The sequence below is a fragment of the Bos indicus genome, chromosome 24 (genome assembly GCF_029378745.1).
Source record: "Bos indicus isolate NIAB-ARS_2022 breed Sahiwal x Tharparkar chromosome 24, NIAB-ARS_B.indTharparkar_mat_pri_1.0, whole genome shotgun sequence".
NCBI lineage: Eukaryota > Metazoa > Chordata > Mammalia > Artiodactyla > Bovidae > Bos > Bos indicus.
Genome location: NC_091783.1, coordinates 20,145,517 through 20,168,907, shown reverse-complemented (window position 1 = coordinate 20,168,907; position 23,391 = coordinate 20,145,517). Strand labels below are relative to the sequence as shown.

Genomic DNA, 23,391 nt, shown 5'->3' with positions numbered 1-23,391 from the left:
ACAAAGTTATTCAAATTTTAAAGGAACAAAGAGAGAGTCCCTTGGACTGCAAGGGGATCAAACCAGTCAATCCTAAAGGAAAGTAGTCCTGAATATTCACTGGAAGGACTGATGCTGAAGCTGAAACTCCAATACTGTGGCCACCTTATGAAAAGAAGTGACTCATTGGAAAAGACCCTGATGCTGGGAAAGATTGAAGTCAGGAGGACGAGGGGATGACAGAGGATGAGATGGTTGGATGACATCACTGACTCAATGGACATGAGTTTGAGTAAACTCCGGGAGTTGGTGATGGACAGGGAGGCCTGGCATGCTGCAGTCCATGAGGTTGTGAAGAGTCGGATACGACTGAGCAACTGGAGTGAAATGAAAGTTATTCAAGGGCACGCCTCCTGGATCTTCCTGTGTGCCAGAATTCAAGCAGGACCCAGGAGCTGTCCAAGGTTCTGGTCCTCTGTTCAAGGTGCTGACCACAGTTTTGGCATGCACCAAGGGACCGAAGTGATAGGTACTAACCAGTCTAGCAATCTATATACCTCCACTTCCTTTCTGGAAGAGTCTTGTCCTACTTAAAACTAAATATAATTATTCTTTTAGCATCTATCCCCTCACTTCTTTGGGTCAAATTCACCATCAAGTAATTTGCAATTACTAGCCTTTCTCTACCTGGTTGGACGATTCATCTATTCTCTTCTCTCCCTTAAGGGAGCCCCAGGAATGTTTTTTTTCTCACCCATCAGACTGACAAACACCCACGAATCTGTCTTCTCTCCCATCAGGAGCTCCTTGAAGGAGGGCAGGAGGCTGGCTCTCCCTGATCACATTTGGGGTTCCACCAAAGAACAGAAGAGGGCAGGGCCCACACATTCCCATGCTAACAGTGAGGGCAGGCACAGGAAAGGATGAAGAGCATGGCTCTTGGAGAAGGAAGGGGAACCAGATGTGCTTACCTGGGTAGGGGTGGATGCCATTGGCAAATACAGCTTCTGCAGCGGGTTGCCCATTGGCCTGTGGGGGGAGGCCAGTGAAGCCGTTCACCCCAATGGGGGACGGGATGCTAGGCACGGCTGGTGCAGTGATGCCTGGAGGGGTGCTGCCACCTGGTTTTAGAGGTGATGGGGGCAGGGGGAGGAGGAGAGACAAGGCAGAACAAAGGCAATGAAGGTCAACCCGTGGATCTCCACTCCCTGGCTCCAAGGGCCTGGGCACAGACTTGGACCTCCACACCAACTCAGTCCTATCTGTGAATCAGGCCTTGGGTTATCTCCCTACATGTAACAACTCTACTCATCCCAACTGTATCTATACTTCAAACTGGAGTCCAAATCCCACGTTCCCTACTAAGACTTCCCTGACCACTGACTGCTCGACCTTGGGGCTGCAGCACATAGACCTCTAAGTGTCCATGACTTTGACCACAGTCGCTCTTCTCTTAGTCTTTTTCGATGGTTCATGCTTACCCCAGCTAAGTCAGGATGGACTGGTCCTTGTTTGGCCACCAAGGGGATTCTAAGCTGTGGCTCTGCTGTCTGCTATCTTGACTGGATCACTGATGGGCTGATCTGCCTTCCCATGAGGGAGTCTGGATACTCAGGTGGAGGGAGTCTTAACTGTGGTACTTTTTTGCATTGAGGGAGAAAGGCCTTTGTAGAGTCCAGATTTAGCCCTTTTCATACACAAATTAGACACCCTGGCGGCCTCCAGTTAAGACAATGGTGATGCTGCTATGGTGAGGGTAAAGTTGGGGTTAGATGACAACACACCGCCCTCCCTACACCAGGTGGGTGGAAACCAAGGTGCGGTAGTGTCTTTATTGTGCTGAGGCCCCAAAGGCTGCGAAGGGCCTTCTTCTTCAGGTAGGAAGCAAGGAGGGTCTCTCTGTGGATAAGGACCTGAGGTCATCAGGAGTGTCTCCGGGTTGGGGATCAGAGCTGTGGGGTGGTGCTCAAGTTGAGGCTAGAGATGGCACAGTCTTTTATAGTTTTTAGCTGGGAAAGAAATAGCTCCTGGATGTTGGGAATACTGCTACTATGGCCTGAGAGCAGAGAGCCAAGGAAGCTTGATGAATGAGAGCCCAGCCCTTGGAGCTAAACAGGGATGCTTAACTTTGAAACTATTGGCATTTATGGCCACGTGTTTCTTTGAAGGGAGCTATCCTGTGCATCACAGGATGTTTAGCAGCATCCCTGGTCTCTGTCTACCAGATTACAGTAGCACTTTCCCTCCTTCAGTTGTGACAGCCAACAATGTCTCAGGACATTGCCAGGTATTTGGGGGCGAGGGGCAACATTGCCCAGGTTGAGAATCATTGAACTGGATAACAGCCAAGATCCAATTAAAAACATGCTTTGTAAGTAGAGCTGTTTTCAACCCCTCTGTCCTTTAGCAACTCTTGCAGTTCTCTCTTGCTTGTTCTGTAGTTGTCTTGGAAAAAATCAGTGAATCTAGGTTGGGTTAAAGGAAAATGAAAAATGGGGCTCCTTCTGTGGTTGGGCCAGGGACCAAACAGGGCCACAAAATGGGCAGGGCTCTTCTCCCTCAGACCTCAAAGGGAGGTGTGTTCATGTCAATTTCTTTCCAGATCTCTATACTACAGATCAACATGAACTGCTTCTTGACACGGCTTAACAACTCGAGTGAAACTGTTGCCACTCTGAAATCGTATCTTGGATAGCAGGGGGGCCAGGATCATCTTCGCATGGGTCCTCAGGAATTAGAACATTTTTGAGACAAACTGCTCAAGGATGAGGCCGGCACTGGGCCCAGACACCAGATGCTCTTGACACAGGATGGTCTGTTGGTAGCTGAAATTCGCCAAACCAAGTTACCAAACTGGGTTCAGCAGCTTTCCTGCCAGGCCCCGTGTTGGTACCTGCCCACTCACCTGAGGTTGGGGTCATGGGTGCGGCCGCCAGGCCGTTCATGTTGAGGGCCGCCATCTGCTGCATCTGGGCGGCGGCGAAGGCAGCCATGGGGTTCAGGTAGCCGCCCTGTGCGACTGACGCCATTAGGGCCGCTTGCTGCTGCATCAGCTGGGGCAGAGGGAGTGGAAAAAATATCATGCGCTTCCAGGAGGGCGGCCCTCCCCACCAAGGGGTCATTCAGCTCCTGCTCCCGGAGACCAACTCCCAGGCCATCAACCCCAGGGAGCTCAGATGCATGTCTCTCCTCCCATCTCTGAGAGCCCTGAGCCTTACCCACACTTGCCCTAGTTCTCAGTGGCTATTAGAGACCACGCCCCAAGAGAAAGCTGTGTTCAAAAGTAGAGTCTTTGGGACTCCAAAGTTGCCGAAGGTGGGGGAAGGGGACTGGCTCCAAGGTGCCAGCCAGTCCTGCAGTTCATGGAGATGTGACATCCAAAGCTCTAGAGACACCTGGATGAGCTGCTGTAGACCTAAGTTGGCAAGGGTTTCTGTTCAGAACGGTCCTAACTTGGAGTCTGCAGGGTAGAGGCTACAGGAGCATCCTAAATGAAATCCAGAGGTGAGCGGGGACTGGGAAGGTTGTTGAGCCGTTTAGACACTGTTGAAGAAGCGAGGTGAGCTTGCAGTTTTAGAACCAGAGCCCTGGCCTACCTTAGTGCCACCCGTGTGGGGGTTGTGGTCACAAGTCCAGGAGACAGCTGAGGGGTGATGCTGGCAGAGCCCACCCCAATGTGGGAGAATGGGCCTGAGAGGACCTCAGGGGAAGTGTGGGTGAGGGGCGCTTTGAGGCACCTCACAGGATCCCTGCTAGGAATAACCAGAAGGTGGAAGGACACCTTTCCCCTGAGTGGTGGCAGGGGTGGGGTGCAGTCAGCAGGACCTAGAACCTCTCTCCCTGTTCCAATCAGCGCTTCTTAGGCTTGCAGAGAACTGCCGCCCCCGGCCCCGCCCCGCTGGGCCCCCACTTACTGCCTGTGCGTAGGCGCCGTAGGCCCCGAAGGGAATGGCCATGGGGTTGAACATGCCCATCTGGCCAGCCATCTGCTGCATTCGCCGCATTGTGCGCTCCTTGTCGGTGTCGGCGAACTTGACCACCAGACTGGATGAGGCTCCCTGTAGCCGGGACTGCGCGTGAGGCCCACCAGCCCTGCCCCATCCGCCTCTGCTCCCTGGCCTGGGCCCACCCGATCCTCTCCACGGGGTGCTATGAGGGCGGGGGAGGGGAAGGGGGTAGGGTAACAAGCACCAACCCTCTCCCAGGAGTCTGGAGCTTAACCTCCCGGCAGGCTTTTTCTACCTAGGTGACCTTAGGCTACTTCCTTAGCATCTCCGGGCCTCAGTGTCCTCGTCTGAGAAATGGGGTTGTTGGCAATGCCTTCCCGTCTCCTGGGGAGGCTGCGAGCGTGGTATGAGGGCACGCGTTTGGCACCGTGTGGCCCAGCGGGCGCCAGAACAGGCAGGGCCTTGAGGATGTGTGGGATGGCAGAGATGTCTGGGTCCCTCATTGCCCCGTCTCGCACTCCCCAGGGTCAGCCGCACTCACCGGCATGGTCTGGCTGCCGTGCAGAGCATTGATGGCGGCTTGTGCCTCAGCGTGGGAGGAATACTTCACAAAGGCGCACCCTGGGGGGACGGGAGAGGCTGAGCCAAGGCAACTGGACCCAGAGAAAGGTCAGAAAGGCGCGGGGACTGAAAGGCGCGGCACGGGAGCGGCCTAGGGGAGAGGGCGCCTCCCAAGAAGAAAGCAGAGTAAGACCCAGAAACACTGAGACACCGACAAACACAGAGCTACACAAGGAGGCAGAGAAAGAGCTGGGCCCGCCAAGGATGTCAAAGGACCCTTAACTGGCCCCGTCCCAATCTGGATACGGATCGCGGCCTTTTCTTCCTACCAGGCCTGACAGCCTCGCACCTTCCAAGTAACCTTTCCCCGCTAGCCGCACCCGCCCCTCTCTAGGGGGCTCTGGACTCTGCTAGCAGGCTGGCCAGAGACCCGCGGCCCCGCCCCGTCCGCCCTCTCGCCCCGCCCCGTCTGCCCTCTCGCCCCGCCCCGTCTGCCCTCTCGCCCCCGTCCCGCCCCCATTCGTCCCGCCCCGCCCCCTCTCGCCTCGCCGCCCCACCCACATCTAGCCCCTCCCCGTCCACTCTCTCGCCCCGCCCCGCTCACCTATAGCTCCGCCCAACCCTCTCGCCCCGCCCCCTCCCTCCGCGCCGCCCCACCCGTCTCTAGCTCCGTTCCGTCCACCCTCTTGCTCCACCGCCCACTCACCTCTAGCCCCGCCCCACCCACCTCTAGCTCCGCCCCGTCCTCTCTCTCGCCCCGCCCCTACGCACCCTTGCTGTTGCCGTCCGGTCCGCGCAGAATGGTGCATTCCTCGATGTTCCCGAAGGCCTCGAAGAGGCGGCGCACATCGTCCTCAGACTGCTGCTTGTTGAGCATACCCACGAAGAGTTTTCTATCTTCTGGAACAAAATTAGGAGATGCTTACCCGGGCCAAGGGCCCGGAGGCGCGGGGTGGGCCCGCGGGAGGAGGAAGGGTTACGGAGGGGAAGGGTAGGAGCTGGTAGCGGGCAGGAGGGGGGCTCACGGCCGGAGGGGAGGGATAACAGCGAGAGGGAGGCGGTGGGGCACCGCTCGGGGGAAGGAACGACCGGGTGAGGGGATGGACGAAGCGGGGTGGGGGGCACAGCCAGAGGGGGAGGGGAGGCGGGAGGGGTTGCGTCTGAGCGGGGACGGACGGGATTGCAGCGACTCTGCCCCTTCCGGCCTGAGGGCCGGGCCAATGGGCTGGCCTCTCACCTGTGGTCCACAGGTCCTTTGGACAGCGGTACATCCTCTTCCTCCCTCTTCTTAGACACATACTTATCTTCCTCAACCACTTTCACCCCCAGATGCCAAAATTAATTCACAGCTGGCAGGTGGGCCACAGGGCCTATGTACACGCTGTTCTCTCTGTCTGAAGTATCCCCCACATCACAAAGCTGAATCCTCTAATGCTAGGTCTCCGCATAAATATTGCTTTCTCATCAAAACCCCTCTTTCTGCTTCTTCATTCTCTGTCTCACCCCGTCTCCTGGTGCAAAATTCAAAGGACAATTATTTACTGCTTTGCCTGAGTAGTGAGTTTCTGTCTAACTCCCCATCCCTCAAAGTAGGCTCCCCTAGCAAAGAGGCTAGGCCTCTGCTGGAGCGGTGGTAGAGGCACCGGGTAGGCCCACAGGACTGAGCTATGGAATGAATGAATGCATGTCCCATGCCCAGGGGCAACTTCCTTTCTGCCTCACATGTTCTTACCTCCACCGGGTGCTCCCTTTTCTCCCTCCCTTCCTATTCATTCTACAAAATTCAGTCCTGGGCACTTTGGAGGACCCAGTTTCTGAAGACTGGGCTCCCTCAGCAGACACCCCCACAGACACACACACAATTGTGTTGAGTACCAAATGGTTTGTTGACAACACTCAGATGTGAACTTAGGGTGGCAGGGATTTATTAGGCTGTGTGGATATGTAGTAGCTTGTGACTGCAAAAATGTTTCCCATCCCACAAGCTCCTATTGCCCTGTGACTTTCACTCCTCCCAGGGATGTGGGGTCTATGTTTCCTCCCCTGGAATCTGGGCTGGGCTCTGACTATTCTAACTCATAAAGAATGGCAGAAATAACCCCAGATACCTTCCAAGGCTGGGTCATAAAAAGGATCAGCTTCCACTCTCTGCTCTCTCAGGGATGGTTGCTCTGTGGAAACCAGTCACCATGCTGGAAAGAGCCCCTAACTGGACCACACCAGGAGTCCACACAGAAAGGATCCCAGGCCTCCAGCTGACAGCCAGCATCAGCCACCAGACATGGAGTGAATGAGTCCTGAGATGATTCCAGGCCCCAGCCCGTGAGTCTTCCAGCTGAGGCCCAGACAGCCAGGAGGAGAGACAGGCCTTCCAAGCTGTGCCCAGCCTGAATTCCTGACCCACAGAATCCATGAGTGTAGTAAATGGTTGTTTTACACTACTCCATTTGGGGCTGAATTGTTAAGTAGCCATAGTCTGCTGGAACGTGGTCCTCATGGTGGCAGACACCCACTCGATGTTTGTTGACTATTCAATGACTGACATGCACAGCCAAGGCTGCAGAAAAGCACACTCCAAAACTGCAGACAGCCATGTGTTCATGGTTTCCACAGAATGCAAGGGCACTCCAGGACCATGTCCTTCTGGATCCGGGGTGGTTGGTACCTCCTGCCCCAAAGCACTCTCATCACCCACACTGCCAGCAGAGTTCATGTAGAGATGGGGGCTGACTGGGCTCTGGAGCAGAGGAAACCTCCAGGTCCTACCTGGCTTTACACGCCACCCTAGAGTCCTCCTCTTCAGGAAGGCTGACTGCTGTCCTACTGGTACCCCCAGCCTGGAGCACTCAGCACTGGGCAAGCTCTCCCTGACAAGGTGCTCCTTCCATGCCCACAATGCACCATTGCCAGTTCCTGCAACCAGGGATGGGTCAGGACACACTGGCTTGGATCTCCACCATCCGGGCAGGGGTGCTCCAGCTAAAGCTCTGGGCTTGGATCCCCAGCCCCTGCTCCAGTCTGGGTACTCCACTCAGAAGCTCAGGCCCTGGCAGGGCTGGGCATACCCTTGCCCCATCTCCAGCCCTCACCAACTCCAAGCTCTGGGCTGGGGGAAGCAGAGACTGGGGGCCTGAGAGGGAGTGGAAGGGGTGAAACTGAGGAGGGACGGAAGGCAATGAATTCACACAGAAAAGGGAGGGACAGAAATGGCAGAGACAGAAGAAAAAGAATTCAAAATAAAGAGCTGAGAGAGGAGATGGACAGAAGGAGACAACAGAGACAGAAGTGGGAAGGAGAGGGACTCAGGTTTAGCTCCCAGAAGCAAAGTGACATTTTACTGGAAGTGAACTGAGTTTTGAAGCCTTCAGTGGAGCCTTGAAACTCTGCTCCCAGGCGATCGCGGTCTTTCCCCTCTCCCAGCACCTTTTAAAGGCTCTGAGTTAATGGGATTGCTGGGAAGACAAAGAAGTGGCAACCTGCCCTCTCCTCATGCCTGACCCTCCTGCTCAAACACTGCCTCCCAGGAAGGACCTGGGAGGGAAGAGAAGGCCCAGCCTCCCTGGAGCCAGACTCAGATGCTGGGATTGCATCTCCTTTCCTGATTTCTGAATGTGTTCCTCTGCTTTCATTATGACAGCTTTCTGGTTGCATTAAAATTCATTAAACTCCCCATGTGCCTTTCTAGCCAGCTACTTCCCTTTTGACAGGTTTTTTTTTTTTTTTTCCCCTAATTCCTTCTTTCTCTCCCTGAAGTCATCCCTTACTGCTGATTCTCGGTTCTCCATCCTAAGCCTAGGTCCTTCTTGTTTGAGAACTTTCTCAAGGTGGAGGGGCCAGGCTCCCCCTCTTCCTGCCTGTTCAAATCTCCCTTTCTGGAAGGCCATCAAGAACCAAAGAAACCTGACTATAGGCTCACTTCTGGGTGATCTTGGATTGACCCCACCCAACGCACAGGTTTATTTGTTTCTGGGATCCTCTATATCTCTAGTTGGCTTTGGCTCTGGGTGAGTGATTCTAAGGCTTGTCTTTCAGACCAGGGAGTGAAAAGACTGATTCTGAGGGTCTATCTCCTCTGGCCCAGGCCCACTGGCTCACCCTCCCACCCTGCTGCCTTCGGCTGCATACTTCCTCACCCACCTTGGTGTCAAAAATGGGAAAAACTAGCCCCTCCTCATGTGGATGGTAGACTCCCAGGACGTGCTGCAGAATGAAGCAGCTAGCAGTAGTAGAACGGCGATGACCCTGACCTGGGGTTCTCTATCCAGGAGGAAGAGGAAATGGAGGTCACGGTGCAGGGGTAGGAGGGGAGACCAGAGGCTCCACACCTCGGGGAGGAGCGCTGGAAGTGACGGACTGGAGCAGACCCGGGCCGTGGCTGCCCAGCTGGGATGGACCGCTCTCCCTGTGTCCCCACCTCCCCAGCCACTTCCCCGAGGTGCGGTCCCCAAACTGTGTCAGACGACCACCAATGTGGTGTCTTGGACCTTATTCCAACCTAGCGAGAGTCTCAGAGGGTGACTGCATTTCCTCGGCCACTGCTCTACCCGCTCCATCATGGACACAGACTCCCGTTTCCAGGGCCAAGCTGAGCAGTCCCTGCCCAGAGCCCTCCTGCCTGAAGGACACAGGGTCCCCTCAGTGATGGTGGGGCTAACCCTCAGCCTGAGCCCATTTTGGGGTGTGAAGCTGTGGTTGCTTCTCTGAGGAGATGTTCAGGCAGGTGCTGCTGGGACTGGGCCACAAAAGCCACCTTCACAGAAGGTAAAGCCAGGAAAGACCTCAGGGCCAGGGTGTAAATAGACTGAAGATGTCCCTGAGTGTTAAGTCGCTGAGATGGCATGGGAGTGGTCACCCCCCGGGGACGTGGGAGGCTGGTCTCTAGCCTAGTAGGTGGTTGTGTTAAGCTCACCTTCCAACTTCCGGCAGGTCTATAGGGGCTGGTCGGGGAAGGGGCAGAGGCAACACCCTGAAGGCTTTCTGGAGGAGGTGGCCTGGAGTTATGATGTCCAAGGCTCAGGAGCAGGAGCTCCAGGCCCACAACAGAATATGAGCAGAGAGAAAGATGAGAGGGCCCTTCTTTTCGTTTGCTTCCTGCCTGGGGGTCTGGGGGAGGGGTGGGGAAGTTTGGGCTTTGCTTTCCCAGGTGCCTCTGGCCTACCCTACACCCACCCTGCCCCCAACATACACGTCTCCCAGTCCTCTGGTCTCAGGCATCTTCTTCCTTTTCCCAGAACCTCAATCTAATTCTGAGTTTCAGTTTCCCAGCCTACTAGCACTGGGGGACACCTCTAGGAAGCCTTAAGTGCCAGTGAAAAGGCAGAGGAGTCTAGTTGCCAGGATCTCATGCTTGGAAAAGACCCTGATGCTGGGAAAGATTGAGAACAGGAGGAGACGGGAACGACAGAGGATGAGATGGTGGGATGGCATCACCAACTCAAACGGACATGAGTTTGAGCAAACTCCAGGAGATAGTAAAGGACAGGGAAGCCTGGAGCGCTGCAGTCCATGGAGTAGCAAAAACTGGACACAACTTAGTGACTGAAAAACAACAACAGCAACATGCTTGCTCCAGCCCCTCCAGGAGGAAAACAGACTCCTCTCATTCACTCAGAATAACCGGGCAGAATGGGGCTCTGGCTGGAAGGATTTGCATTCGAAAAGGAGAGCCCAGAAAACAGAGAAGCAAGACTCTGATGGCAAGATGAGGACAGGCTGCTATGGGGCATATTTCAGGGTGGTGCCTCAGGGCCCCAGACATGCGGGGCAGCATCTTGCTGGCTGTGCAAGATGAAGGGCCCTGAGTAGGGCAGAGGCGGGTGGCAGCCGCAGCACTTGACTTGCCAAATGCCAGCACCCTGGTTCTAATGCTCAAATTCCGGCTTAATTTTCAAAATTTGATTCGCTCATTACCATCGGCATTAAACAATATTTCCTGCTTAAGGATAGATGGCTGCCGGGGCACCGTGGACGAGTGCTCAGATGGCTAATGCCTTTTATGGCTGCAATAGACTTTTACTGTTCTCTTCCCTGCAGCTGCCGAGGGAGGGTTTGTGGGGGGACCTGAGCTGGAGAGAACCACGGGGCCCAGGGCCACGGTGGGGAAAACTTGGTTTTGAGTCCTATGGCTAGTGGGGTGGGCAGGGGGTGCAAGGAGACCAAGAGAGCCTGGCTGGGTGGGTCTTATAGGGCCACAACTGTAGGGGATGCTCTCCATAGGGCCCCTGGAGGCCCAAGAGCAGCAGTTTGGGGAGTGAGAAGAAGCTTCCAGACACAGTGACTGAGTCAGAGGCCTCTCTCCGCTCTTGCGCCTTTGGCCCTGGGGATGGGGAGGACTGCGCCAGAGCCCAGAGCTCAGAGCCCCAGGTGCCCATGCACCTGCCCCTTGGCTGCTGGCAGAGGCCATGTGGGGCCCTCAGCATCCCTTCAGCTGTTCACTGTGGGACCAGGGGACTTCCCGGAGCGCCTCCTGGATCCCAGGACCATCTGCTCTCCCTGGGGAGTGACCTTGTGCCTGAGGTCCCACAGTGGGAAAGACGGCTTCCTTCTCCCTAAACTCACCCTTGGATCAGGGAGGACCTTGATTAGAAAGCACATAGATTTGATGGGGGCGGCGAGGGGGGGACCAGCGGGGACGGGGAGGGCGGGGGAAGGATGGTGGGGGAAGGAAGCATTGGGGCCAGGGCACCTTCCAGGGAGTAACTGAAGCTGTTTGTCAAATCCTGGTTGACCGGGCCCCCTTATGCAAGTCACGCACCCTCCCTGGGCCTCCATTCCCTCATCCGTAAGAGGGGAGAGTAATCTCACCCACCTCGTAGGGCTGTCGGGATGAGATGAGGCACCCGAGATTTTTAGCCCAGGGCCCAGCACCAGTAGAATAAGCACAGTTCTGTGCTGGTTTCAGCCAGACGGCTGCTCACCCACAGGGGCGGCTTCTGGTGGGATGGAGAGGCCCACCCCACCCCTGGGGCATGGAGTGGACCCAGGGACACTGATCAGACACCTGCCTGAGGGCCAGCCTCAGAAGCCGGGTATCCCCCCCACTAAACAGCAGTGTTTTGGGGGAATCTCTGAGATGCTCCCCAGCATCCTCCAGGCCCCAGCCTAGACTCATTCACAACAAGAGTTGTTTCCTTGAAGTTACATCGAGCCCTGCTCTGGGCCCTTTCCACTGCCCCGACCCATCGAGCGCCCTGGCTCCTAAGGGAGAAAGGAGCATCAAACCGGACATCTGAATTGAAATCTGTGTCATTTTCAAAGCTGCTGACCCCACCCTAAGTCTGGAAGCCTCCCCTGGCCCCTTCTGGCCAGCCCTGAGGTGGGCAGCATGCAGCCTCACACCTGCCTTTCAAAGAGGGGAGCAGCAGGCAGGGCTGCGGGTCTGCACACCCTTCCTCTCCTGCCTGGGGGGCCCGTGGCTGCCTGCTTTCCTGTAGGGGACCGGGAGTTTGCAGCATCGCTGTCCACACAGGGGTTAAGGGCCTGGATTTGGGTCTCTCTGCAGCCCTGCGATCGGGTCACCTGACGCCTGAGAGCCAGTCCCTTCACCAGCTCACGGGCCAGGCCTCAGAGAGCTCTGCACGTGAAGCGAGCCCTCCTTCATTCCCACAACACACAGTGTCGGAGCCAGAGCCCAGCGCAGCGGAGGATAAAAGCGTTCCTGCCTGGGAAGAAGGCTGAAGGAGACATCAAACCAGATCAAAGGCTGCCGGGGATGGGGCGAGACGGGGCTCCCGCTCCACGGGGATGCAAATGAGGACCCTCAGCTGCTCCAGACCCCAGGGGAGGCAGCGCGGGGCCTTGATCTGCCAAGCTCCCTGCAGACACATACCTCTGATGTCTTGGCGGGAGGAGGAAGAACTCAGCCAGTCTCCCCCACTCACATTCTTCAGTGGAGTCTGCCTTCCAAATGCTTCGGGATGGCGCCGGGGCCACGGGAGTCCCTTCCTCACTGTCTCCTGACATGCACCCAGCCCCTATCAGCTGCTCTCCGCACAGCCCCACAGGAGTCAGTTACAATCCAGGGCAGGTCGTGTCTGTCTCCCGCTCAAACCCTGCAGGGGCTCCCGTCTCACCGAGAACAAAGCTTGTGAGGGGTTTCAGGGACACCCCGCACTCCAGCTCCCCTAATCCCTCCATCCCTCTGCTCAGACACACACAGGTCTCGTGAAGTCTCAGGGATGCTCCTTGCACGCCCTGCCCCAGGACACTGACACTGCCCGTCCTCCTCTTGTCCCCAAGATCGTGCGCTCAGCATCTGCAGGACACTGAACTCCAGGAATCCTCCAAAAGCGGGGATGAGTGGGCAGCAGCCATGGTGCAGGCACACAGCCTGTCGTGAGGAGCTCTGCGGGCATGGCAGTGGGAAGGGGTTTACAAGGCTTGAGCCGGGCACTGGAGGATTCACACGCAGGGCTTGCAGCATGGAAAAGGCATGTGCAGAGGCAGGCAGTGTGACAGGCACAGGCTGAAGAGCCGGGGCGACACACACATCCCCTCCCTCCTTCCTTTTCCTCGCCCACCGCATTCTCAACACTTCCCCCGAGACCTCAGCCTGGACCCTGACCGCTGACCGCAGGAAGCCTAGCCTGGGACTCAGACTCTGCACGCAGGCTCCTCCTCACCCGTGTCCATCCTCACTGCCCACCACGTCCTCCCTTGGCTCAGCCTAGCTCCTAAGTTGTAGCACCAGGGGTTCTTCTGTGGTCCTGCTGGACACTGAGGGCCACCCACCTCGATGGTCACCCCAGTGTCTTCATGACAAGAGCCAGTGGCCCCAACTCCCTCTACCAGAGCCTCTGCCACCCCCCTCTCGGGGCTCCTCAGTGCCCCTGTCCAGGGGAGGCCACAACTCTGACTCACTCCAGGAGATGGTTATACGAGCCACAGTACTAACAGAATGGTTCTCATTTATCAAGTATTTACTGCGCGTGTTTGCTCAGTCACTTCAGTTGTGTCCGACTCTGTGACCCCAGGGACTGTAGCCCGCCAGGCCCCTCTGTCCGTGGGGATTATCCAGGCACGAATACTGGACTGGGTAGCCATTCTCTTCTCCAGGGGCTCTTCCTGACCCAGGGATCAAACCCACGTCTGTTAGGTCTCTTGCATTAGGCAGGTTCTTTACCACTAGCGCTGCCTGGGAAGCCCATTTACTGTACCTCCAGCACGGAAATAAGCCCTTTGCAGGTATAATGAATGTTTTATTATTTCCACTGTGTAGATGAAGAAACTGAGGCTCAGGAAAGTTAAATATCTTTCCCAAGAACACACAGCCAGTCACTGGGGGAAGCCAGGACCCAGATGGTCTGAAAGGAGCCAAGCTCTCAGGTCACCCTCCTTCTTGGTAGAAGACCAGGAAGTGCTACCTGGAGATCTCTGTCTCTCTTTACTCTCCACACCTCTGGGTCTGCCCAGATAATGGGCAAAGGCCTAATAAGCCCATTGATCTATGTGGATCAGGGCTTCTGATCGGAGCCCAAAGTGGGGTGGGGTGGGGCCCTCAGAGGCCGCTGCTCAGCTCAGATGGAGCAGGCTCTGGTGAGTCCCAACTGCCCAGAGACCCTTAGACACGACTCACAGCCCCTCCCCGGCTTCCCTAACTCCTCCGCCTAGAATAGGGCCCTCTGGAGGTCTCCCGGGTGACAAAAGAAGTCAGCTCTGTCCTGATGAGTCCTCAGGCCTTCCTCTGCCCAGGATCTAGGCCTCAAGGTCCTCTTCCCTCATCACATAGAGAATCAGACCTGCTGACAAGATCCCCTCGGCCTGCAGTCCACATCCCTCTGGGCCCTGGTGGCTGCCTGGGACAGAGGGATGGCTCTGTGCCCTTGGGTGGTTGCAGTACATCTGAGGAGGCAGAACTGTGGAATGTGGGGGCCGTCACCATCCCAGGGGGCACAAATGGCCCCTGCACCCTCTTCTTTTGCCCTCTGCAAGGGGATGGGTGGAAGGTCTGGAGGCCATACCCACATCCCTCGCTGCCTCCTTCTCTGGGCCTCCGCCCTTGACCCCCGTATCTGTGAGTCTGCGCCAGGCCCTCCCAGCAGGAGCCTGGGGCCCGGGGTGGTGCTGAGTAGAAGTCACCTTTCATGGGGGCGGCAGCGTGGCCAGCTCTCCAGGTAGCTGATTATACATTTGATCTGCTACCTTATCCTTCCCAGGCGCGGCGCACGACAGACGGCCCCGCGTTCTGTGGGGACTTCTGCAGCCGAATCCTGTTGTCTGGTGGGGTTTCCGCTGGCGTCTGGCGCGCTCTCCAGCATTTCACCCATCACAGGATAATTTATAGCATAATGGCGCCTTTTTTCCTTTATATCATGCGGGAGCATAAATTACGGCCAGTTTGTCCTCAGCTCTCAAGGAGACAGACAAAGCCGGGCTTTATTCCAGCAAAGGGGGGAGGCTTCTGCAGGGGGTGGGCAGGGGCCGGGTGGTCCACAGGGGAGCAGGGACAAGAGGAGGAGAGACCAAGGAACATCTTGTTGCGGGGCAGAGAATCAGACGCAGCTGCAGATGGTGGGGAAGAAGTAACAGTGTGCACTTGGAGCGCTCACTCTGTTAACTGTGGAGGGGGCTCGTGTCTGCTGAGTGGGAGAACTGTGCAGTGGTCCAGTGCCTGCAGACCAGCAGGCCACAGCCTCTAAGCCTGGCTGCGGGCTGCCCCTCCCATTGCCCACAGATCTTCCCACAGCCTCATGGAGAGAGTGGTGCTCATGGGTCCACCCCCATCCCCTACCCCTGCCACTGCCAGAGACAGAATGCAGTGTGCAGTGCCCAGCAAACCTCCCGCTCTCTGACTCATGGCACTTTTTCAACACTGAGGGTGGGGCTTAACTTCTCTTGGGATGTGGGAAGAGCTGCCTGTCCTCTCCGGCAGGTGCACTCACCTGAGGGTCAACCTCGCTAGTCTAGTACAGCAGGGTCACAGCTGAACCCAGAGGCTGCAGCCCCCAAACCCAGCCCCCACTCCTGGGTGCTATGACAAGGACTTCTGGTGACCCTGGGTGGGGATGACACTGCTTGAATACCCTGGCAGAAGACCCCAGCCTCTGACCCCTCCCCATGTCAGGCTCGGGAGGCAGCTTGGAAGAAAATTCCCTCTTTTGCTCCCTGGAGTCCCTGCCCAGACAGAGCCCAAGTCCTGCCCCTGAAGAACCGCTTAAAGCACAGCCTTCCAAGGGTAACAGCAGGAGTCTTGGATCTTGCAAGATGCTAGTTCTCAGCCCTGGCTGCTATAAAATTTACCTGGGGGGTTTCAAAACACAGATGTTCCCAGCCAGCCCCTGAGACAGAAATTGGTCCAGGCATCCATATTTTTGTTACGGTGTTTTTCAAAAGCTATGCAGGTGATACCAGCACGAACTCAGGGTTGGGAAGGGCTGGGATGGGTCTTCTTCAGACTGCTCCTGCTCATCTCTCCTCTGGCTCCCCATCTCCGCTCTCAGCCTGCCTGCAGGAGGTCAGCCCTTCGGAATAAAGGGTTCTGTGTGTGCTGGTGCTGGAGGAGGGTAGCACCCACTTCCTCTGCCCTGACCTGAACCTGGGCATCCCGCCATCCCTCATGGGGTTATCCTGAAAAGACATTGTTCTAATCTGGGAAGGTTCCCAGGTGGCACTGGTGGTAAAGAACCCGCCTGCCAATGCAGGAGATGTAAGAGATTTGACCCCTGGGTTGGGAAGATCCCCTGGGTTGGTAGGAAAGCATGGCGACCCACTCCAGCATTCTTGCCTGGAGAATCCCATGGACTGAGGAGCCTGGCGGGCTACAGTCCATAGGGTTGCAAAGAGTCAGACATGACTGAAGTGACTTAACACACACTCAAAGGAAGGTAGGATGAGGAGGGATTAGCGGGTTTAGGAGGCCTCCCTCCCTCCTTCTCTCCTCTCTTGTGCCCCTCTCCCCTCCATCCATCAGGCCAGCCCAGCTGTGAGAGGAAGGTCCCAGACACCCCTTTCATCATCCCTGCAGTTTCTTTCCTATCCATCTTTGTTCTTACCACAGAGCCCTCCTGAAATCACCACTGTTCCCACCCCCTTCCCCTTGGAACAAGATGGTCCAGGCTTAAGTACAGGACTACTCACTGTATTAACTTGTGGCTGATAATGGACTGCAGATAGACACAGAGATGGATGGATGGCAGACATGATTAATAGATGCTAGATACCCAGATTAAATGTTGGATGATAGATAGATACACAGAGAGAAAAATGATTGCAGAAAGCAGATAGATTTATGATCGATGGTACATAAATAGTGATAGGTAAATATGGATGGATGGATGGCTGAGATGTTTCTGAGGACTTCAGATAATGGGGTTGAAATGTAAAAGGTGAGAAAACTACTCATGGTCACTCACACCTGTTGGGATATGAGCTCTCAGAGGAGCAAGGAACCCTGTTCTGCTCAAGACCTGTCTTAAACCAACTTCTCTGAACCTCTGCTTGTCTGATGGGTTTGATGTTAGTGTAGGCTACAGTGGGGCTGGTTTCCTGGGGATACCTGAAGCTTTGATGCTTTGCCTCCTGAGCCCCCAAGTGACCTCAGCAGGACCTCCCTCCCTGTCTGTTTCCCCCGGATGCATGCTCCTCAAAGGCCAAGGCCACGCCTCAGAGCAGGTTGGTTTTTGGAGTGGGGCAAGCTGAGTTGGCCCCTGCAGTCAGATGGCAGGTGTCAGCCCATATGGCACTCACAGATTCATCCATTCACTCCCTCCGTCGGGACCCATGCCCTCAGAGAAGCCAATGAGGGCTGACTCATCCAAAGCACTCACTGCAAGCCAAGCACTGCTCCCAGCACTTTAATTTTATGGGGTGGGTCCCACAGTCACCCCCATTTTTCAGATGAGGAAACTGAAGCACAGAGAGGTTTGGCAACTTTCTGGAGGTCCCAGAGCTATTAACTGCAGGGCTCGGATTTGAACCCAGGTCGTCTGGCTCCCAAGCTTTCACCTACCATGCAGAAGTCATCCCTGGTGCCCCCGGAGAGTTGCAAGGCTCTGCTGGGCTCAGGACGGAACATGGCTCTGGGAACTGGGAAGAGCTGCCTGATTTGCAAGATGTCATTATTTCTAATGAGTAATGAGATTGTGAGGGGAGTGTCAGTTTCCTCGAGAGAACAAATTATTTCGAAGGGTGGCAGCATATTAACTAGTGGTGTGTGGCTGGCACTGCTAACTACAGAGGACCCTGCTCTTGTCACTCAAAGGGGCCCTCTGAGCTTGGTAGGACTTGGTGACCGTGAGGTTCAGTTTGCAGAAAGCCAGCTCGGTGACAGCCCTGGACCCCTTCTATTATCCTCTAGTCACTCATGCAGTCAGTCAACAAACCGTGTGCAGGGTACCGTGCTGGGAGACATAAGGAGTCGATCTGACCCTTGGGCAAGACAGTTTCCAAATCGGGGCTGGACTGGCCTACGGGGGGTAAGCAGAGCAGGCTGGGGGCTGACAGAGGGGGAGCTGCACCGCAGAGCATGAAGACTTTGCTGAGGTGGGTCGTCATGACCACGAGGCCACGGGCACAGAGGACAGGCTGCCCACCTCTGTTTTCCAGGAAGAGCTGGGTGGGCGGGTGAGGAAAAGGGAGGAAACCCAGGACGGGAGCACAGAGGAGAGGATGCAAAGAATTTGACTCAAGTCCAGGGCCTGTGTGCTGCAGAACTGTGCTTTGAAAAGCCAGCCACAAACCTCCCACTGACAAGTCTGGGAGGGGCTGTGGCTGGAAGTGCCAGCACTGTGGGCTCATTCAGGCCTGTTGGGAAGCAGAGGAGGGTGAAGAGCCTGGCTTGCTGGCTGGAGCAGCCCCCGAGACCGCCCCCAGTCCTCCTCACTAGGCCACAGCCAGACTCTTCTGCAAGGGCTGGTGCAGGCTGGGCATTTCTGGCATTCTGCCCATTTCTCACTGCTATGCTTTGTCAAAACATGCTCCTAGGCCCATTTGACAGGTCAGTCCACTGAGGCTCAGAGAGGCTGAGAACAGACTTCAGCTCACTGGAGCAGTATGTGGTAGACTTGGGACCAGAGCCACGTGCCTCTGCCAGCTCTGGGGCGCAGGATGGAATATGACTCCCACCCTCCTGCCCCAGGGCTGGAATTCTGTCCTTTGGGTTTTCGGCTGGTGGACTCAGCATTGCCCTCTTCGGGGAGGTCTCTGAAATGTAGTTGCTTATGTCACCTCAACAGGACTGTTTTGACTAGAAAATGTCCCCTATGATCAAAGGCACCCAATAAGCATTTAGGCCTGAGACTGGAAAAGGAGAGGCATGAAGGCACAGGGCTAGGAAAGGGCCAGAGGGGTCAGGGGAGGGGAGGCTGGTGGCTGCGAGAAGGGTGATGCTGGTGCTGAGCTGAGGAGGCCACCAAGCATGGGCAGGTTGGGAGGAGAGGGGCAAGTGACCGGGCAGGACGTGCAGGGGGGAATGGTGCGTGTTCCATTTGCTGCCGCAGCCCCAGAAAGGAGCCCCTCACCGCCAACCCTGGGCTTGAGGTGAGAAAGAGGAGGCTGGAAAGGCTGATAGAGAAGGAGGAGAAGCAGGGAAAGACAAGGACTCTCAGCCTAGGTGAGGCCTCAGTGGTCGCAGGGAGGGGTCTGCACCAGCCCCATGACCCTGCCCCCTTTCTCTCCTCCCAGCTCCCAGCAGCCAGATGGTATAGGGCAGTGGTGCCTGCTGACCTTGGGGTCCCAGGCACCTCAAGCTTTGTCTGTTGACTGCATTAAAAATACTTCACCCCTGGGTAGCTGTGACTATTTTTCAAATGCGCATAGATGCTGTTGTGATTTAAGAAGTAGCAATTCATTTAAAAGCACTGCCGGCTTCAAGGTAGCTTATTGCCATTTTGCATTCTCTCAAACAATGGATACCCAAAGTAAAACATCTGTCAAGGAGGGGTGCTGATGAATTTTTGATGTTAAAAATGGCTCTTAACCTTGAAAAGTCTGGGCATGCTGATCCAGGGAGGGCAGCGGGAGCTGGAGGAGCTGAATCCCACCCCCGTGGCGCTCATTCACAAAACAGCAGTGCTGTCGGCCCGGGAAGGGGGAGCACGGTGGATGCGGGGAGCACCCCGCACCAGCAGTTAGGAAAACTCAAGCTCATCCTTTGATGCGTCCAGAAGAGCCGGAATGGTGGAGACCCACAGCAGCTTCCAGTTAAAAACTGGGAGTGGATGGTGTTTAACTCTGTCGACACCAGGAGGGAGCTTGCTGTCTTCTCGCTGCAGGGAGTTCCTAGCTTAGTGCCCCAGCCGCACATGCTCACTTGATAAATGTTGTCAGAATGAATAACAGTGACCCACGTAGTCATGAGGAGGCGCAGTCTGAGCGCACACAGACACGTCTCTTTCCCTCCCACACCCGGCATGACCAGGGTCTACTTTCAGCAAAGATAAAATGAGAACCCACGCTGGGTTTAGCGGCTGGAGGCCTGGATTTTGTTCTCACCGGCTGGGAATTTGGAAATTCCCAGGTGGCGGTAGTTGTAAAGAACCCACTTGCCAATGCAGAAGACTAAGAGACGCGGGTTCAATCCCTAGGTTGGGAAGACCCCCTGGAGGAGGACATGGCCACCCACTCCACTATCCTTGCCTGGAGAATCCCACAGACAGAGGAGCCTGGTGGGCTACGGTCCATGGAGTCACAAAGAGTTGGACACAACTGAAGCCCCTTCGTAGGCACGCAAGCACGGCTGGGATCGGCTCTGACTGGGGCAGGGCTCAGTCTGGTCTCCTCGCCTTTCCTGGGCTGTGGGGTAACTGGGCCTGCAGTGGTGTGCTGACCGTGCTCATGGGGATTTAGACTCCTCTTGATCTAAGAGAATGATACAAATAAACTTATTTACAAAAACACAAATAGAGTGACAGATGTAGAAAACAAATTTATGTTTACAGGGGTATGCAGAGTACATCGTGAGAAACGCTGGACTGGAAGAAACACAAGCTGGAATCAAGACTGCTGGGAGATATATCAAGAACCTCAGATATGCAGATGACACCACCCTTATGGCAGAAAGTGAAGAGGAACTAAAAAGCCTCTTGATGAAAGTGAAAGAGGAGCGTGAAAAAGTTGGCTTAAAGCTCAACATTCAGAAAACGAAGATCATGGCATCCAGTCCCATCACTTCATGGGAAATAGATGGGGAAACAGTGGAAACAGTGTCAGACTTTATTTTTTTGGGCTCCAAAATCACTGCAGATGGTGACTGCAGCCATGAAATTAAAAGATGCTTACTCCTTGGAAGGAAAGTTATGTCCAACCTAGATAGCATATTCAAAAGCAGAGACATTACTTTGCCAACAAAGGTCTGTCTAGTCAAGGCTATGGTTTTTCCTGTGGTCATGTATGGATGTGAGAGTTGGACTGTGAAGAAGGCTGAGTGCCAAAGAATTGATGCTTTTGAACTGTGGTGTTGGAGAAGACTCTTGAGAGTCCCTTGGACTACAAGGAGATCCAACCAGTCCATTCTAAAGGAGATCAGTCCTGGGATTTCTTTGGAAGGAATGATGCTAAAGCTGAAACTCCAGTACTTTGGTCACCTCATGCGAAGAGTTGACTCAATGGAAAAGACTCTGATGCTGGGAGGGATTGGGGGCAGGAGGAGAAGGGGACAACAGAGGATGAGATGGCTGGATGGCATCACTGACTCGATGGATGTGAGTCTGAGTGAACTCCAGGAGTTGGTGATGGACAGGGAGGCCTGGCGTGCTGTGATTCATGGGGTCACAAAGAGTCGGACATGACTGAGCCACTGAACTGAACTGAACTGAACTGATGGGAAGGAGTAGAGGGAGCGATTAACTGGGAGACTGGGATTGACACATACACACTACTACATAAAACAGATAACCAATAAGAACCTACTGTCCAGCACGGGGAACTCTACTCAACACTCTGTAAAGGCCTATATGGGAAAAGAACCTTAAAAAGAGTGGATTTATGTATATGTATAACTGACTCACTTTGCTGTACAGCAGAAACTAACATGACATTGTAAAGCGACTATACTCCAATAAGAAGAAGAAGAAGAATCCCGTGGAATATCGAGCTGCTCAGGGGGTAGTTACCTGTGCTCCTGTGCCCCCTCCCACACCTACCCCACCACACTTGGCACATCCCTTCCAGGTCTCCAGGGTCTGAAGGTGTCCCTGAGAGCATCCTTTTTGGCCAGCTCTACTCGGGGAGCACCCATGATTAGATCCAGCCCTCTTTCTAACCTTCATAAAAAGCTGTCCCCAGTCTCTTGTCCCAGCATAGCAAGGCCCTGTGCTCCCCTTGAACCAGCGGCTTCTAGAGCGCTAATGGTGGACCCTGAGGGGAAGAGGCTTTCTTTCTAGGATAGAAGCATTTTATCAAGGCCCTCCAAAGCCTTAACCAAAGGAATGGAGGTCTACGGTGACAAGTCAGGACCTCTGCCAGCAGGGGGAAGATGTGTGATGGCTTAGGACAAGGTGCCCTTCTTAAGACCCTCAAACCACCCTTTGGAAGCACCCATCGGTTCTGTGTTGGGTGGGGCTGTGCTTGGAGAGGGCTTCCCAGAGAGAGGCCTGCTCCCTGCCGCCCAGAAGTGACCCACGCAGGCCAAGTACTTAGCACAGCCCTTGAAATGGAGGAAAGTTGCCTGGTTATTAGCGGTGCCTAATGATATTTGCATAGATTAACAGACTTTAATGCAATCATGAATGCCACAATCCTGAGAAAATAATGAAGAAATCCATTACAAAGTCATAAAGTAACTAAGTCAATACAGTAATAATTTGATCCCATATTAGTAATAATTTCATCTCCTGCTGCAAGGCGATTTTCTAATGTGCACCGATTCTGAACACTTTTATAAATTTCACCTTTGTTTGAGATAATTAATTAACAAAATTTAAAAAGTATACTGCTGGTATTTTATACAATAAATTAGTCATTAGTCTAAACCGGCAGGCTATAATAAAACTTATTAAGATGGATGTGCTCGGATTGCTAACTTCTCTTCAAGTGGCCTATAAACCTCTCTTGGGCAAACCTGGGGCCTGCCTAGTGGTAGTGGTTCAGATGGACAGTCTGGACCAACAGAAACCCATGATGTAGTAGGGAGGGAACTCCCAGCTGTCTCCAGGCACTGTGTTAGTTTCCTAGGGTGGCTACGACAGAGCACACAAACTGGGCATCCTAAAGCAACAGAAATCTATTCTCTCACAGTTTTGGAGGCTAGGCGTCGGCAGGGCTGTGATTTCTCTACAGGCTGTAGGGACGGATCCTTCCTGGCCTCTCCCCAGCTTCTGGTGTGTATCAGCAGCAATGCTTGGCTTTCCTTAGCTTGCAGGGTTATCACGCCAGTGTGTGCCTCCGTCATCACGTGATGTTCTCGCTGTGTGTTCCGTGTCTCTGTGCTTGAATTTCCTCCTTCCTCCAGGGTCACCAGTCCTACTGGCTCCGTGCTGTTGTTGTTCAGTCACTCAGCCGTGTCCAGCTCTTTGTGACTCCAAGGCCTCCTGGTCTTTCACCGTCTCCCAGAGTTTGCTCAGACTCATGTCCATTGAGTCGGTGATGCCATCCAACCATCTCATCCTCTGTCGCCCCCTTCTCCTTCTGCCTTCCATCTTTCCCAGAATCAGGGTCTCTTCCAATGAGTCAGCTCTTTGCATCAGGTGGCCAAAGTATTGGAGTTTCAGCTTCAGTACCAGTCTTTCCAGTGAATATTCAGGGTTGATTTCCTTTAGGATTGACTGGTTTGATAGCCTTGCTGTCCAAGGGCCTCTCAAGAGTCTTCTCCAGCACCACAATTCACAAGCACCAATTTTTTGGCACTCAGCCTTCGTTATGGTCCAACTCTCACATCCGTACATGACTACTGGAAAAACCGTACCTTTGACTAGATGGACCTTTGTCAGTAAAGTTGATCTAGGGTCCGTCCTAATCCAACATGACCTCA

General features: G+C 54.7%; 1 protein-coding gene across 50 annotated transcripts in view; it reads right to left on the bottom strand.

Annotated features, from left to right (window-relative positions):
- Window positions 1–23,391, bottom strand: part of CELF4 (CUGBP Elav-like family member 4) — a 312,630-nt gene that overhangs the window by 25,452 nt on the left and 263,787 nt on the right. For 29 of the 50 annotated variants that reach the window (XM_070778692.1, XM_070778694.1, XM_070778736.1 and 26 more), the window contains exons 4-8: window positions 5,259–5,387; window positions 4,468–4,547; window positions 3,894–4,037; window positions 2,885–3,032; window positions 951–1,100 (exon numbers count right to left, since the gene is read on the bottom strand). In XM_070778692.1, the coding sequence (XP_070634793.1) occupies window positions 951–1,100; window positions 2,885–3,032; window positions 3,894–4,037; window positions 4,468–4,547; window positions 5,259–5,387 (651 nt within the window). The remainder of the gene's footprint in view (window positions 1–950; window positions 1,101–2,884; window positions 3,033–3,893; window positions 4,038–4,467; window positions 4,548–5,258; window positions 5,388–23,391) is intronic. The other 21 variants (XM_070778696.1, XM_070778693.1, XM_070778700.1 and 18 more) reach the window with 1 other exon arrangement.